Genomic DNA, 17,120 nt, shown 5'->3' on the forward strand with positions numbered 1-17,120 from the left:
TAATTTTTTAATTCAGCCAAGCTCTGAAATAGGCATGCCTTCCTCCTCCCGTAAAGCTACGAAAGGAAAGGAATATAAAATTTGCTGAATTAAGCAAACCAGCAGCACCAGGCTGCCCCCATTCTTCAACTTTACAGTACTCCTCACAACTCCTCCTGTTCATCTCTGCAAGCAAACAAGTAACAGCTATTAGCCAAAGAGCAAAAATGAGCATAGAAGAGCATCAAGAAGAAGCAGCAACTTCTAGTTCAGCATCCAGGGCTAGATTAAGTTAGCAAAGCACCCCAAGGAATCAGATATAAATTTTCTTGTCGTGATTTTAATGGCATATTGAAATGCTATTGTAATTTAAGGTATTAAGAACATCTGTTGTTAAATACCCTATTGTTTACATAATGTATTTCTGGAGAGGAGGCATAAGCTAACTTAGTAAACAGGCAGAATTGTGGGATTTAATTTGGATTTAAGATGCTTGATATTAATTTACTTGTCTCAAGACAACTCCCTGAATGACTTTTTTTAACTGAGTTAAATATTTTATTTGGTTTCATAGGACTTAGTTAAGATTGCTCACCATTAATCATTAATAAGCTATTTAAGTTATCAATAATATTGATATTAGGGCTCTGGGAGCATTCATGCAATCTAGCTGGGTGTGGGGCTCCACATGCGGTTGTGCTGAGTGATAACAGCGCCTGGAGGGGTTTGCTGCTTGTTATTATCACAGCATTGTGAGAGACAGCCAAGGCTGGAGAGTTAAGGGGACACAGCGGTTCCACAGTCCCATGCTGAACCCTGGGGATCCTGTCACAAATATATCAAAAAGAATTCACCAACCCTTAAATTAAATTATTTTGCCCATCTATAAACTGCTTTAGTTATCTATGACAGAACCATTATTGCTTCTTTGTGTGTTTTCTTTCTTTCTTTAATCATAATTATTACCTCTGACTGTATTGTTATTATATTGCTTGGTTTTAATCATGGTACCCCGAAGGCAAGGTGTAATCCACACACCTCCAGGGTGTCATGTTCTGTCCCATCTAGTGACTCCGAGACCACTTAGAGAGAGAGATCAAATGAGTCTGCTCTACAGCCTTAACTAACAGCCTATTGGCTTTTAGCTCATGAGGTAGAGGCTCATGCACTAAGCTCCGAGGTCCACAGTTTGATCCTGCCCGCCAACTACCAGGATCTGTCAGCATTACAATGGCAGAGAATCGCTTGTGACTAAAATAGTGGGAGTCACATTTCTGAAGTCACATTGAAAGACGATTACTAAGATTTGGCCTACCATTTCTTGTTTCTCTAAACTATAAATTTTCATTGATTTTTGAGATAAAATCACTTGGTGCTCTACAACTTGAAACATTCCTTTCTACCCCACAGGCAGCATTAGAAGATGTTAATCTGCTGAAGACTCCAGAGTAGAAGAAGGAACAATTTTTCCAGGCCTCTGGTAGAAGACAGCCATCTGTCTAGGCAAAGGAGATATTTTATCACCTGGTGATTGATCAGCATATCAGTGACTGGAGAGGACTATGCAGTGTTGTTGTAGCTGTGTTGGTCCCAGGATATTATAGAGACAAGTTGGGTGAGGTAATATCTTTTATTGGACCAGCTTCTGTTGGTGAGAGAAACAAACTTTTGAGCTTACACTACTATGCTACTGGGGTGGAAGGAAGAGAACGGGGAAAGTTTTGCCCTGCCCAGGTATATCATAGATTGTCTTGAGTTTCTTGAAAGAGAACTCGAAATAGGTGTCAGCAATTCCTCCCAACATATATTTGTGAGCTTCTAAAGTGCTTTGGGATGTCTCTGAATGAAAAATATTATGTAAAGGCTAGATTTGGTATTCACTGCCCAAATCTTTAACACTAAAATAAGTTCGACTGGCAATGCCTCATGCACTTGCAGAATGGGAAGTGCACCTATACTTAAACCTCTGAAAACAAGGAAGTGCACACAGCTCAGCCTTGCAACTTACATTTTGGCTCCCTGGAACTGAGGATGTACTGTATATTTCAGCCTGGACCGTCCTATAATCAGGCATAAGAAATGACTAAGTAAATGTGACATTTCATATGATGTGTTGTGCCCCACAGGATTGTATTCTCATTTGTCTGCATGCATTCCTAACTGCCCTTCACTGTGTAGGGGACAACTGTACTGACTGACACAAGATTATTTGCAGCAGGTTGCCACAGCTCACATGGCAATATGAGAAGTGCATCTGCACCCAAAGGAATCACTACACAGACCCCCGTTTCTGTGCTGTTTCATTGGTTGTGCAAGCAGAGGAGTACAATAATCTATCATCACTACAGGGCAGAGGTTAGTGCAAAGAGGCTGTTCCAGAAGGAGTCCTTAGGACAAAGGTCAGGGGGTAGTAACATCTGGTAACTATGGGGTGGTTTGGGCAGAGCAGGTGAAGTGGTCGAGTACAGGTCAGGTGTAGCCAGCTGGTGTTCACTAAGCCTGCCCTCTAAATGAGATGTTTGCCTTACTGAGGATATGGTCTGACAGTTTCTCCTCCTGTACCGATATGCTGCATGCCCATGGTGCACTTTATAGTCTGAGGAGCAGAGTCAGTGAGGAGCAATGTTGATTTCTTGACCACACTGGTTCATTATGAAATATATTCCAGAGGCCAAATAAACCAACATCAGTCAGATTTATTGGTCTAAGCCAATAATAATACAGTGAAGGAAAAAGGTTCTATATCAGCGTTTCTCAAACTGGGGTCCGCGAGGTCTGCAGGGGGTCTGCAGGCCCGGCTGCTCAACTCCTCCTGCTCCATCCAAGGCAGGCTCCCTACCTGCCCTGGTTCCATGTGGCTCCCAGAAGTGACCACCAGGTCCCTGTGGCCCTTAGGTACAGGGGTGGCCAGGGAGGCTTCGCACACTGCCCCCACCCGAGTGCTGGCTCTGCAGCTTCCATTGGCTGGGAACCGTGACCAATGCGAGCTGTGGGGGTGGAGCCTGCAGGCACGAGGGCAGCGCACAGAGCCTCACTGGCTGCGCCTCTGCCAGGGGCTGCAGGGACCTGGCTGACGCTTTCTGGGAGCTGCAGTAAGTGCCGCCGGGACCCTTCATCCCTCATGCCCTCGCACCTCAACCCCCTGCCCCAGCCCCGAGTCCTCTCCTGCACCCAAATTCCCTCCCAGAGCCCGCATCCCCCCACCCCAGCCCAAAGCCCCCTCCTCTACTCCAAACCCATCATCCCTATCCTTGGCACCAGCCCAGAGCCCATACCCCCAGGCGGAGCCCTCATCTCCCCCCACATCTCAACCCCCTGCCCCAGCCTGGTGAAAGTGAATGAGGGTGGGGGAGAGCGAGCGACCGAGGGAGGGGGGATGAAGTGAGCAGGGGCTTGGAGAAGGGGTAGGGCAGGGGCGGAGCCTCGGTGAAGGAGCAGGGGGTCCACGAAAAATTTTAAATCAAAATGGGGGTCCTCAGGTTGCTGAAGTTTGAGAACCGCTGTTCTATATGATAGCAGTCTCGGGGAAGCTGTCTCATGGAGTGAGGTTATATTCACCTTATGTGGAAGGTGTGCTCCCAAAGGTATATCGCTTAAAGCCGTCTCTTTATATCCTCCTTGTTTACCAGTAAAATGTACTGTAGACGTCATCTGAAACTAGATCTAACCAACTAGCTTTTTACCTTGCTTTTCTAGTACCATGGTGTACCCTTTATCTTTGTTCTGAACATATGCAATTCTAGGTACTAATGGGCATGAAAACACCTCCGAGGTCTGTCCCAGGGTAGATAGGCTTGTGAGGGTAACTCCCTTTCTGTTGCTATGATAAAGTAAACATATGTCCTGATCCTGACAGCTTTCCTATCTACTTAAGCCACAGCCTACTTTAACTAATGCAAGGTGTTATGGGATACTTAGCATAAGTGAACAGATTATAAAGGTACAGGCCAATTTAGGCTATGTAACTGCTATATTTATGCTTAACGTGTAGGGTACAGATAAAACATACTATCAGTATAACATATATATACTAGCCAGCATATACTGGTCAACAGCAGGTTGAGGCATGACTCAAAGAGGGCAGAACTAAAGTTGGAAGGAGGGGGTGGGGGGGGAAGTATGTACTGATTTTCAGAGGTTCAAGTTTGTTTTACCATAACTGTTTATTCCCTGGTTTTTAGAGATTTAAATATAGGCGCCTTTGTTCTAGAAGGGTATTAGTAGGCTTGGACGAATGACATTTTTAGCAGTGAATGCTGATAAACATCAGCTTCACTGTACACACACACACACACACACACACACACACACACACACACACACACACACACACACACACACACACACACACACACACACACACACACACACACACACACACACACACACACACACACACACACACACACACTTACAGATAGCCAAATTAGGAAAAATGCTACTTGAGAATTTGATTTAAGGATATTTACTCTGTATATTTTCATGTGATGTTGACAACTTGTGTTTTAATGGTTATAAACCTTTCACTTTTTGAATCTTAACTGACTCCCCAAACACCCAAGAATTTCCCACAACTGTGAAAACTTAAATAGAAAAAAATAAACATCAGTATTATTTGTTGAAATTACACAATTGAATTCTGCCAAGCCTAGGTATGAGGCAATGGCAGGCAGCCTGAACTCTGCATTAATAAGTTTTGGGGCCATGAATTTCCCATATTTTTTGAGGAAATTGTGTGTGTGTGTGCGCCCTAGTCCTGGCCTCTCCATGCGTTCCCGCCCCTCCCCCCAGCGCTTCCCCTGCCACCAAACAGATGTTTGCCGGCGCTCAGGTCGCTCCAGGTAGGGGCGGGGCTGCTGCGCACTCGGGGGAAGAGGCAGGGGCGTGGCTTAGGGGAAGGGGGTGGAATCGGGGTAGTGCGGAGCAAAGGCAGGGCCCTGCACTCCCCTACACATACCCCCCCACCCTGACTCCTGAACCCCCACATCCCCATCCCTCACACCAAATGGGAGCTCCTGCACCTCCCCCCCCACATTCCCACCTGCACCCCTCGCACCAAATGGGAGCTGCCCCAGGTAAGCGCTCCACACCCCAACCTCCTGACTCCTGCACCCCCCCACACGCTCCTAACGCTGACTCCTGCACCCCTCACTCATCCCCCCCCACACTGCCCACCCTGACTCCTGCACCCCCCCACACCCGCACCTCTCGCACCAAATGGGAGCTGCCCCAGGTAAGTGCTCCACACTCCAACCCCTGCCCTAGCCCTGAGCCCCCTCCTGCAGCCCAACTCCCGGCCAGACCCTGCACCCCAATGTTTTTGTACATTTTTTTTTTATAAAGCGCTTATCCAAAGCGCTTTACAATAGTTAGCTAATGGTACAAACAATATTTGGAAAGATCATTAAGTGGTCTGCCGAGACCCTCAGTGATTTTCAAGTGGTCTGTGGAAAAATAAGTTAGACCACACAAACAATCAAGGTACCTCACTTTATTTTCATTTACTGCCTTTTACTTATAGGAGGAAGATGAAGAAAAAAAGAATGAAAAACAGGGGCAGGGGGGAGATAAGAAAGAATGTTCTTTTTCTTGGCTGGGTCCCAAGGAGGGGCCCCAAAAATGAAGCTCAGCACAGGGCCCCAGTAACTCTTAATCCACCACTGCCCAGCTCCCAGAATCCTGTGATTATGTGATACCCTCCCCTTTCATTTTTTTAAAAAGCAGGTTGCCAGGCCTCTTAAACGAAGAGAGAAACTTGAAACTCTGAACCCTAAATGTTCAAAAAACAGAAGGCAAATAAAAAAGAAACCATCATTATTATGTTAAGCCCATCTCGTGTTTTTTGGGGAGGCCTGACATCATTTTGAATTCCTGGGAGTGGCAGGTCTCATATTCACCCCGCCTCGCCTAGCGCTCACGCGGGGAGACCCTGGGGCTGCTGTCTCTAGTGGAGAAATCCTGTTGAACGTGGTGGTGCGCACCGCAGACGTGCTGCACCCTGCACAGTCCATAGGCTGCTTTAAACCATCCGCGGCTGCAGCGCAAAGGCTTGTTGGGCGTTCCGCACGTCAGGACAGAGCAGGGGCCCGGCCCGGTCGGTTTTAAACTACATCTCCCAGAATCCTGCGCGTCTCACGCCTATGCTGCCACCGATGAGCCTGAGAGAAGAGGGTTGGGGTAGCCGCGGCGGCGGCAGCAGCAGGCGGAGGAGATAGCGGGTGAGAGGCGCGCGGGGCGGCGCCGGGTGGACGCTCGGTGAGGGATCGGTCTGGTACTGCAGAGCCTCCGGCGCCTCGCTGTTGTGCGCCTGCCGCTCCCCCTCTCAGCCCCCGGGGGCTGCTGCAGAGGCTGGTTCCAGCTCCCGTCGCTGATGCCATGCTAAGCCAAGAGATCTCCGCATCCTACCAGGAGGTACTGGCGGGCGGCGGGGGAGGGGAGAGGAGGGAAAGAAGTTGATTTGACCGTGTGAGTACATGTGCGTAAGGAATGCAAGCCGCCTTGCACGCCAGTGGGGTCTTTTGTTTGCCGAGCAAACTCCCAAACGCACTGAGCAGCTGTGCACCGGAAAACGCTTTTGCGGCGGTGGTTGAAAAACGGCAAGACAGCGACGGAGATAAGAGCAAGAAGGTGCCGGCTGGAATCCTAGCAGCCTTTTATGGTGCAGCCCTTTCTAGCTAGGTGCAACAATCCAGGGATGTGCACATTGAGGGTAAACCCCAAATCTACAATGAAATAACACTGCAGCTAATTGCCGTGTAGCTAGGGCTCAAGATGAACACAGCTCTAACTTGACCGTATGTGTGTTGTTATTCCCCTTTCAGTCAATTTAAAAGCAATTGCAGTATATTCATCTTGGCTCCAGTCACTGCCCTTATTAAACATTCATCTTCTGGTTATCCAGATCTTCAGTGACTTTGATAAGTCACCTAAGGCGTAGAAAGTCAACTAGGTCACGTTTTAATTTTAGAGCCATAGCAAAACTGGCTGGCTATTGGCTTTATGTTGCCCTAGGCAAACTGGAAAGTGTCCATTCCTTTCAACCTGCAGTCACCCAAAGAGATCTCCTCGTGAATAATTTTGCTGCCCAAGGCATCCACCAGCTTTCTCTGTATGGTAGAGCCCTGATCCCTAGGGTCCTTGTATTTAAATACATGGGAAACAAACATGATGTTTTTTGATACAGCCAAATACATATTTGTATTTAAAAACAAGGAAATGTCAGTTAAAATACAGTCAATTGTAATATTGTAGAAAGTAAAGGTACATACAGTTGACAGGTGATTTTATCACTTTTATAATAAAGGAGGGGTCTGTCAGACATGAAAAGTGATACTGAAGGCCCAATTGTAATCCTGTGCCCAGTCTGCCTATCAAACTCATATATAACATATTATACTTGCTTGTACTTGTATCTTTCTTGGTAGATGCATAGAAATTGTCTTGTTTAAGTTAATTGGCAATAAAAACCTGCAGCTGGTCACCTTTGCCGTCGCCACACAGCTGTTTACCTCATTTTAGAAAGTTGCAGGCTACATTTGGCCTTGGGCTTGCACTGTAGGAAGCCCTAGTTTAGCCTATCAACATTTATCAGTTCTTCTCCCATTTCTCATGTTAGACTAGAAGACATTAAAAGATTTAAATAACCTCATGCACAAACAAGTGAAACAGAACATTTCTCTCTTTATTTATACCCCCCAGCAGAGTTTTCTCTGACTGGATGAAATTCACTTCACTCACCTAAAGGTAGGAAGTGGGTGAAGAGCATGTGGTGCTGCTATTTCTGTAACCGCCCCTGAAGCATGGGTTCTGTATCCCCCCGATCTGCCCCTATCTCCCAAGTCAGTGTTGCCACCCATTAGGTGGCTGCTACCAGCCCTCCTCCGCTCAGTGCAGAGAGCCCCCCTTACATTGACCTTTCACACCAGGATGAATTTCGCCCACTGTGGCTTCTCCTCTTCTTTGTGTGTTTTCCTTTTATCCTTCTTTTTCTTTTCAGCTGAGGGGCATAGAACATCTAAATGTGAGCTTTCCTTTGCTCATTTGACTCTAGCAAGGTTCCACGCTTAAACAATGATTTCCTTCCACAATGCCAATGACCTGAGTTATATTAGCTTAGACAGAGATCCTAGAATTGTCACCTTTAGTTTTATCCTGGGCTGCCAGTTTCCTCATGTAATTCTACTTCCTCCTCTCTGCACCAACAACAGTTAGGAGTGCTGCATTCGTTCTAGAGCAGTGGTTCCCAAACTTTAACAACCCGTGAACCTCTTTCACTAAAATGTCAAGTCTCGCAAACCCCCTCCTAAAAATGAATATTTCCAGGGAATTTTTTCCTTTACCTGAGTATAAATTATAAAAGCATTGATCTTGGAAATATAAAATTTGTTTTTGTGACATGCTTATTACACACTATTTATTATTAATTACTATTTATCATTACCGTATTTTTATTACATTATGAAAACAGCAACACTCTTCCAAGATCTCACTTTCGTAGCTTGTATCACTTTGAATAAGCCTGTTATAAGACAAGGCTCCTATGTTTCATCAAGGAGTATCAGATGTGAAACAGCATGAAGGTATTTAAGAAGCTAACTCCTACACAAGTATTCAAGTCTTGAGCAGTCCAGGAAACAATGCACATTACAACAAAGCTTAAATTTGTTCTTCATAATAATTTTAAAAACAATATTAGCTGCCTATTTAATTTAAAAAACCGCAAAAAATATACACCTCCCTTTCCATTTCTTATAAGGAGTCTTGAAGTTTAAATCCTCAGTGTGATAGATATGCTTGCTTTGATCTGCTTAGCTCTTGGAAGTCCCCAAGGCTCTGGGCTGCTGGCCCTGTGCTGCCCGGGGTCCCTAGCGACAGCTCTGTCCGCCATTAGGGAATTTTTTCCCGAGAACCCCCTGTAACATTTTGTGAACCCCTGTTTGGGAACCACTGTTCTAGAGTGATTATCTCTCTCTTGAGACTGCCACAGAACTTTGACATGCTTTTAGGTAGTGTGAAAGTGCAGAGCCTATTCTCTCCCACTTCTCCCAGCTGCTGGAGACCGGGAATGAAATTTCTGTAATCATTGTACCACCAGTAGAAATGTCAGTGCTGAGATCAATTCCAGTTCTGGGTCTTGCATGATGCTGGAACCCTGTGTCTTGAATTACCCCGCACTTAATGTCCTTGCCTGTCACCTAAGTATGCGGTGGAATATCGTATGTTGGGCAGCTATCACCATATTTGGCTGGTCCATGGTACGTACGCAGTATACGTATGTTGAGCTGAGAAGGTGACTGCCACTGATGTGCATCTGTGAATAGTTACAACGCAACTTTCATTCATTTGGGCATATACTGGTACATTTGAAGAAACCAGAATAAACTTGCATGGTAATACTGCTCCTGCTATCCTGTTATTGGTGGACTGTAGCTTAGTGTGTATGCAGATGGGACTGGCTACGAAATAGGTCTTGTCAGGTTGCATACACTCATTCTGGATTGAATGCTGTGCTCCCAAGATGTAATGGCTTTCCCCATGATCGAGTTAAGCTTTTGAAGTCCAGTGCTACATGTGATTCTTAGTGGTTTGGAGTGAATTTTGTATGCACGTTTGTGGTCAAATGAGTTTTCTGGACTGCCAGTGAAGACAGTTGTCCTTACAAGCATCAGACCACCAGCAAAGCTCACCTAGTTACTAAGGGTGCAATCCACGAGGGGACTTAGGCACCTAAGTCCCTTTGTGGATCTGGGCCCAAGGGTTACTGCTTCATACACTTTGGGCTGACAGTCCTTTGATGGTTTTAAGTGTAAGAGGCTTGTAAAAATAGATGTCTTACCAGTGCAGAACTCCAAATGTTGTATTTTGCTTCTGAAGTGCATTGAAATGCTCTCTGTTTTGATTTTTCATCTTTCTTCCATTCCTGCATATTAAAGAAGGGTCATTGTAGATTTACCCTGAGAGTGTAATAAATGTTGTATCATAATATGTTTTCTACTTTGATGTTACACTGAAATTTCTTGCGGTCATTTTTTCCATAGGTTAATTTAATTTGACATGGAAGTTCTCTCTCATTGCAATTTGCATGTTGCTGTGAATTGGAAACAATTGCGGCTTATTCAGCTTCCCAAGTTCCACTCTACTCAAAATCTCTCATTGCATGTGGTTTTCTGTGTTTAGACCTAATGTGACCAAGTTACAGGTTTAAAGAAAGAATGAACCGTCTGTTGTGTTAATTAGATTCTGTGCTTTTGTAGAACCTTTCATCTGAGGATTTCAATGCATTTTACATTAATTAAATCTTCAAACACCTGTGTAGAGTAGATACTAATATTTTCATTTTACAGAGAGCTAAACTGGGGCTTTGAGAGGTTAAGTAATTAGGCCATAGTTACACAGTCTGGCAGTGGCAGAGCCCAGAATACCAAATGCCTTTAACCCCCTAACTAGACAATATAGGTAGATGAAGTGTCTGTGTATTAGGAGGAAGTGTGTCTAATGGTGAGAGAAGAAGATTAGAAGTCAGGAGTTGAGGAAACTATTTCTGGTTCTGCCACTGACTAGGTCTGTGACTTTTGATAAGTCCCTTAGGTCTTTTCTACATGAGGAAGTTGCACAAGTATAACTTGAGTCAACTTTTAAACTGATAAAAGGCTTGTCTACAGCAACAATCAGTTCATGGCAAGCAGCGGTGTGACTACCCTACAGTAGTCTGTGAGGGGCTGTCCATGTGGACCCAGCTGAAATGTATTAACAGTTAGTTAATGCCATTTGATTAGCCCCATATCAAAGAGGACTAAATCAAAGGTCATTAAAGAATTATTAATGGGAGTCAGGAGGCTCCGCACACACAGTTAGTCCACAGCAGTCTTGTGCCGGGTAGAGTCACACCGACCTTGCGGCAAACAAAATGTTCCTATAGTCTAATCTTTAATTAAACTGGTGCTAAAGGCTCTGCAGACACTCTTATTTCAGCATAAGAGAGTGTCTTATTTTGGATTAGCTAAACCTGTTCCTAATCTATTCAAACTAATCTGCAATAATCCACTCTTAAACTGAAATAAGAATCCGCACTGCTTCGTGTGGAGGTGGTTTTATTATGTCAATGGGAGAGCTCTCTCCCGTCAGCATAGCGCGGCTACACAAGCGATGTTACAATGGTGCAGCTGCATTGGTACAGCTGTGCCGCTGTAAGCTCGCTAGGGTAGACATGGCCTTAATATGTTGAAATTCACACTTTAAGTTATACTGGGGCAACAAAACCTCTTTCTTTCTTTCTCTCTCTCTCTCTCTCTCTCTCTCTGCTGGTCTGAGTCTCTGCTGCCTCACACCCTGAGAAGTCAGTCAAACCTGTGCAAAGTGTGTGTGAAACAGCGGTAACATTTTGCGCTCACTTTGTGCAGGTGTGAGTGACTACACAAAGTTGCAAGAAGAAAGTGGAGAATCAGGCTCTTTGCCTAAGAAGATTTTGCATCTGTAAAATGAATACTATTTGAGATCTGGAATAAAAATTGCTAAAAAGTGAAAATGATCAATTAGTATATTTTATTACAATGTTTAAAATAAAAAAAATGTATATTTTAAAATGAGAGAGGCAAAAGTTGGTGCAAAGGAAGGATCCTTAGCCCTTCAGCTTCCACGGGGGACTCCTGGGGAGAAGATGATGGAAGGACTTTTTTCTTAAATAAAAGGAAAACCAAGTTTTCATTGTTTGCATTCCATGTGTTCTCCAGTTCTTTGTCTAGATGCTTTATGGTATATTGATGCCTATCTCATGTGACAAGCTTAGGACATTGACCAAAGCACTGAATTGTTTGTTAGCAGCTGCACTGAGCTGAAAAATAAAGAGCAGCGACTTGTGGACTTTTTGACTGTTCATTTGTAATGATGCATCTGTGGAGGTGGTTTGGGCTGTGCTCGGAAGTAACTTGCACTAATATCTGTTAAAAACAATAACATTTCTTGCACTCCCTTCTGATTGCAGTGTGCTAATGCTTTGTCCTATGGCATAGATTGTGATTTGTAATAATACATATTCTGAAACAAGGACCTTCTCCACTCAAGAACATGTTGAGATCATGAGACAATATCTTAATTTTGAGGGTTCAAGTGGGCTGAAGATGCCGTTGAAAAGTGCTGTTTTTTTAAAGGGTGGTGGTGTTGTGCTGGACTGGGACTCGAAAAATCTGGGTTCAATTTCAGGCTCTCACACTTCCGTTGTTCCCTTGGGCAAGTAATTTAATCTCTCAGAAATGGGGATAATATTTCCTTTCTCCCATCCTCAGGTCTAGTCTCTTTATGTTGTAAGCTCTTTTCCTGTGTATTTGTGCAGCACCTAGCACAATGGGGCTCCGATCTCAGTTGCATCCCCCTGCACTGCTATAATACAAATAAATAATCGGTATTGTGATGATATAAAAGTACATATGAAAATGGAATGTATTTCCTCAGCTGAGTGAGGAAGTGGAGCACGTAGCTGAGCATCTAGAGCCAGTGGAGGAAGGGGAAATGGACGATGATCAGGAGGATACCAGCTCTGCTATTTTACCAGGTGAGAACTGCTAATGCAAAAGTCCTCTATCAAGTGCCTAATAAAAGCTGCCTGTTTTGAATGGCCTTTTGGGGAGCAATTGAAACAATAAATGGCTCACTGTCAGGAATGAAATACTGTACCAAAGGGAAGCTGAAGAGTTCCTTACCCATGAGACAACATCACTGTGTCTCCTCTGCTACAGATATTAACCTGGAGTTAGAACCAAACCAAAGAAAATCCAGCAAAATCCATTTAAAAGGAAATGCTGAGCTGACCCTGCTGGGATTTGAATGTGCAATTCCAGGGAGCCAGTGTATTGCTACTTTGCGGCATAAGCATTGTCTACCTAAGCAAGTTGCACCGGTTAAACAGAAGGTGTGGTTTTAAACCAATTTAGGCCTTGTCTACACTACAGAGTTTTGTCGACAAAAGTTATGCCGCTTTAATTAAACTGCTGTTGCATGTCCACACTATGCTGCTTGTGTCGGTAGAGTGCATCCACAATAGCAGCTCTTGCATCTACACAGAGAGCAGTGCACAGTGGGTAACTATCCCACTGTGCAACTGGCTGCAGTGTGCTTTGGGAAGGGTTTGCAGTGCCTCATGGGGCAGGTACAGTGTCACATGATGAAGGTTTCTCAATCCCATGGTTCCAGGGGCATCCTATACATTGCCAGCTGCTTTTCAACTGAAATGTAGGGGGGAGAGAGGGGAGCAAAGTGTGTGTGTGTGTGTTGTGGGGGAGACAGAAACAGTGTGTGTTGGTGGAGAGTGTGTCAGCATGCTGTCTCTAAGTTCAGACAGCAGCCTGAACAACCAATCCTGAGGCAGGAGGAGGGGGACACCCCGTCTCACATCAGCCCCCCCCCCCCCCCCAGCAGCCCGCTCTGCCTGCTGCTGTGTTCCTTGTGTCGAGGAGAGCAGGATTCCACATGAATGGTTCTGTGATTCCCTCCGAGTTCTCCCACAGCCTCTTCAGCTGCTGGGAGCAGCGTCCTCGGCAGCTCTGTGAGCTCTCCACGCTGAGGAATGTCAAAGCTTCCCAGAGCTTTGAAAGGGGAGCGGTGCCTGCCTGCATAGCTCGATGCAGAGCAGCCAAGTTCAAAACAGTGAGTAGAGCTCTCTCGGTGGGAATTGTGGGATACTGGGGGAGGCCAGTTATGGTGACATAATGAACGGCAGCATCACCACTGACGCTTTGTTGCTTTAACTTTGCAGCGAAAAGCTCTATGCCTCTTGTCGAGGTGGTTTTATTTTGTTGGCAAAACAGCAAGAGTTTTGCTGCCAAAAGTAGCTTTGTAATGTGTACACCTCCCCAGTTTTGTCGAAACTGTGTAGTGTAGACAAGGCCTAAGTTACAGTACAGTAAGTACTGTGTGGATGTGCGTTTTGGTTTAAATCAGGTTTATTGCAGTTTAGATTAAGTTGATTAAGAATAGGTGTAAACTAAGTGTCCATACTCGCTTTTGCACTTGTTTAAAAAACACTGTAAGTTTAATTGGTGCAATTTCCTTGTGTAGATAAGGCCCTAGTTCTTTAGGCTGTCCTCTCCTGGCAGTAACTTTGTGGGAATGGCCTGTGCGACAGTGGAATCACATTATTTGACTAGGCACATGTTCATTGGGAGCTTTTAAAGGGTTAGTATTTGCTATGGTAAGGAACAAACACCTCCTCAGCATGCTCTTACATTTGAAGGATAGGACATACTGTGGCATGATAAAGGCTGTTTTTTTTTTTTTTTTTTTTTTTTATGGCTTCCTGTGTAAAAGACCAAATTGTCAAAATATAGCCATCACTTCTTGCATGTGCCATTTATAACACCCATTTGTGTGTGCAACTATATAGTGCACATAGTTAAACCTCCTTGTGTGTAAGTCAAGTATTGGTTCTTAAAAGTTGTGCAGGCAAGTCGAGTGAGGGGGTATGTACACATACCAGGGGAAGCTGATTAAAGGACTTTGGACAGTATTACCTATCTTGTTGATAGTGAAAGTGTTTGAGAGAGAGTTTTTTCTAGAGTTAACTGGAATCCTTCTCATGAGCAACTTTATATAATGTGCATACAGAGTTAGGTGTTAGACTTTAGTCTTTAAAAAGTAAGGATAACATATAATTGAGTGACTTCTAACCTGGTGCATGCATAAGGTTGCCAACTTTCTGCTCTCACAAAACCGAACACCCTTGCCCCGCCCCATCTCTGAGGTCCCGCCCCTGCTCATTCCACACACCCCTCCCCCCATCGCTCACTCTCACCACACTCACTCACTCGCTCATTTTCACTGGGCTGGCTCAGGGATTGGGATGTGGGAGGAGATGAGAGCTCTGGCTGGGGGTGCGGGCTCTGGGGTGGAGCCAGGGATGAGGGATTTCGGGTGTGAGAGGGGGCTCTGGGCTGGGGCAGGCAGGAGGGGGGTGAAGGCTCCAGCTGGGGGTATGGGCTCTGGGTTGGAGCCAGAGATGAGGGGTTCGAAATGCAGGAGGGGGTTCTGGGTTGGGGTGCGGGAGGTGGTGTGAGGGCTCAAGCTGGGAGTGCAGACTCTGGGGTGAGGATGAGGGGTTTGGGATAGAAGAGAGTGCTCCGGGCTGAAGGGTGGAGCCAAGGGGTTCAGAGTATGGGAGGGGGCTTCGGGCTGAGGAAGGGGGTTGGGGAATGGGAGGGAGGTGAGGGCTCTGGGCTGGAGGGGTGGGTTCTGGGGGGGGCATAAATGAGGGGTTCAGGGTACAGGAGGAGGCTGGACCAAGGGTTTCAGAAGGCAGGAGGGGGATTGGCGCTGGCTCCAGGCAGCGCTTACCTCAATCAGCTCCCAGAAGAAGCAGCATGTCCCCCCTCCGGTGGCTCTGTGCACTGCCCCATCCACAGGCGCTGCCCCTGCAGCTCCCATTGGCCACGGTTCCCAGCCAATGGGAGCTGTGGAACCAGCGCTTGGAGCGGGGGAAACATGCGGAGCCCCCTGTCTGCCCCTACATGTGGGAGCTGGCGGGGGGACATGCCACTGCTTCTGGGAGCCACGGCAGGTAGGGTGCCTGTCTTAGCCCCGCTGTGCTGCCGACCGGACTTTTAATGATCCGGTCAGCAGTGCTGACCGGAGCTGCCAGGGTCCCTTTTCGACCGGGCGTTCTGGTCAAAAACTGGACACCTGGCAACCCTGTGCATGCACGCTGCAGTTAGCTAGCTACATAAGAGCACTACAGTGCTGAAAGCCTCTGTGTTGATGCATAGATTAAATTTGGTCAGGATCAGTTGGTTCAGACTTAGGAGAGATGAGTCTTTTATGCTGTGGAAAAAAAGGCTCCATCGGGGGACTTTTCGCTGTGAACGCTGAATTTTTCAGCTGATCTGGCCTCTTTTAAATGTGTTTTTATTCTGCCTATTGTGTCCCTAGGCCAGTGGTTCCCAAACTTTAACAACCTATGAACCCCTTTCACTAAAATGTCAAGTCTCACGAACCCCCTCCTAAAAATGAATATATCCAGGGATTTTCTCCTTTACCTGAGTATAAATTATAAAAGCATTGATCTTGGAAATATAAAATTTGTTTTTATGACATGCTTATTACACACTATTTATTATTAATTATTATTCATCATTACAGTATTTTATTACATTATGAAAACGGCAACACTCTTCCAAGATCTCACTTTCCTTTCATAGTTTGTATCATTTTGAATAAGCCTGTTATAAGACAAGGCTCCTGTGTTTCATCAAGGAGTATCAGATGTGAAACAGCATGAAGGTATTTAAGAAGACAACTTGAAGAGTTCCCTCCTACACAAGCATTCAGGTCTTGAGCAGTCCAGGCAAACAACGCACATTACAACAAAGCTTAAACTTATTGTTTTTAAAATTATGATGAAGAATACTAGCTGCCTATTTAATTTTAAAAACAGCAAAAAATATCCACTTCCCTTTCCATTTCTTATAAGGAGTCTTGAAGTTTAAATCTCAGTGTGATAGATATGCTTGCTTTGATCTGCTTAGCTCTTGGAAGTCCAGGGGCTCTGGGCTGCTGGCCCTATGGGGTCCCTATGGACAGCTCTGTCCGCCATTAGGGAATTTTTTCCCGAGAACCCCCTGTAACATTTCGTGAACCCCAATTTGGGAACCACTGCCTTAGGCACAATCCGTAATGCAGGAGGTAAAACAAAGGCAGAACCCTCTCCTTACTGATTACGCCGCATCATGTTCATGGGAAGTAACAGCCGACTGTTTGCTTGTCAAAAAACATTTATTTGTTCTTGTATTTTAAATCAAACTAAGCCTGTTGTTCCCTCTCATTTCAAATGGTTCATCTTGAAATTAACGCTCTGCATGATTCAGTGTGGAAGACTGTAAGTAAAGACACTTAAAATTTTAATCCCATATTTTGTTCAGTCCTAGACAGTGAATCAGGGACCAGTAGCCCTTCTGTGCGTTTCAGCAAGACCTGCCTAAAGAATGTCTTTTCCGTAATTCTCCTCTTCATTTATCTGCTGCTCATGGCTGTAGCTGTGTTCCTTGTCTACCAAACTATCACCGACTTCAGGGAAAAGCTCAAACACCCGGTGATGTCTGTCTCTTACAAGGAGGTGCCCTTGTATGATGCACCTGGTAAGTATCTGGAAACAAATCATC

At 45.3% G+C, this 17,120-nt stretch overlaps 1 protein-coding gene across 4 annotated transcripts in view; it reads left to right on the forward strand.

Moving 5' to 3' along the window:
- The window catches only part of PACC1 (proton activated chloride channel 1), a 182,231-nt gene that overhangs the window by 124,616 nt on the left and 40,495 nt on the right, over window positions 1–17,120 (forward strand). For 3 of the 4 annotated variants that reach the window (XR_010600218.1, XM_065590657.1, XM_065590659.1), the window contains exons 7-10: window positions 1,390–2,334; window positions 5,501–6,390; window positions 12,427–12,526; window positions 16,881–17,096. Coding sequence is in view for 3 of the 4 variants with exons in the window: in XM_065590657.1 (XP_065446729.1) it covers window positions 6,355–6,390; window positions 12,427–12,526; window positions 16,881–17,096 (352 nt within the window). In the remaining variant the exon portion in view is untranslated. Of the gene's footprint in view, window positions 1–1,389; window positions 2,335–5,500; window positions 6,391–12,426; window positions 12,527–13,478; window positions 13,618–16,880; window positions 17,097–17,120 lie in introns of those variants that run through there. The other variant, XM_065590658.1, reaches the window with a different exon arrangement.

This window comes from Chrysemys picta, chromosome 3 (assembly GCF_011386835.1).
Source record: "Chrysemys picta bellii isolate R12L10 chromosome 3, ASM1138683v2, whole genome shotgun sequence".
NCBI lineage: Eukaryota > Metazoa > Chordata > Testudines > Emydidae > Chrysemys > Chrysemys picta.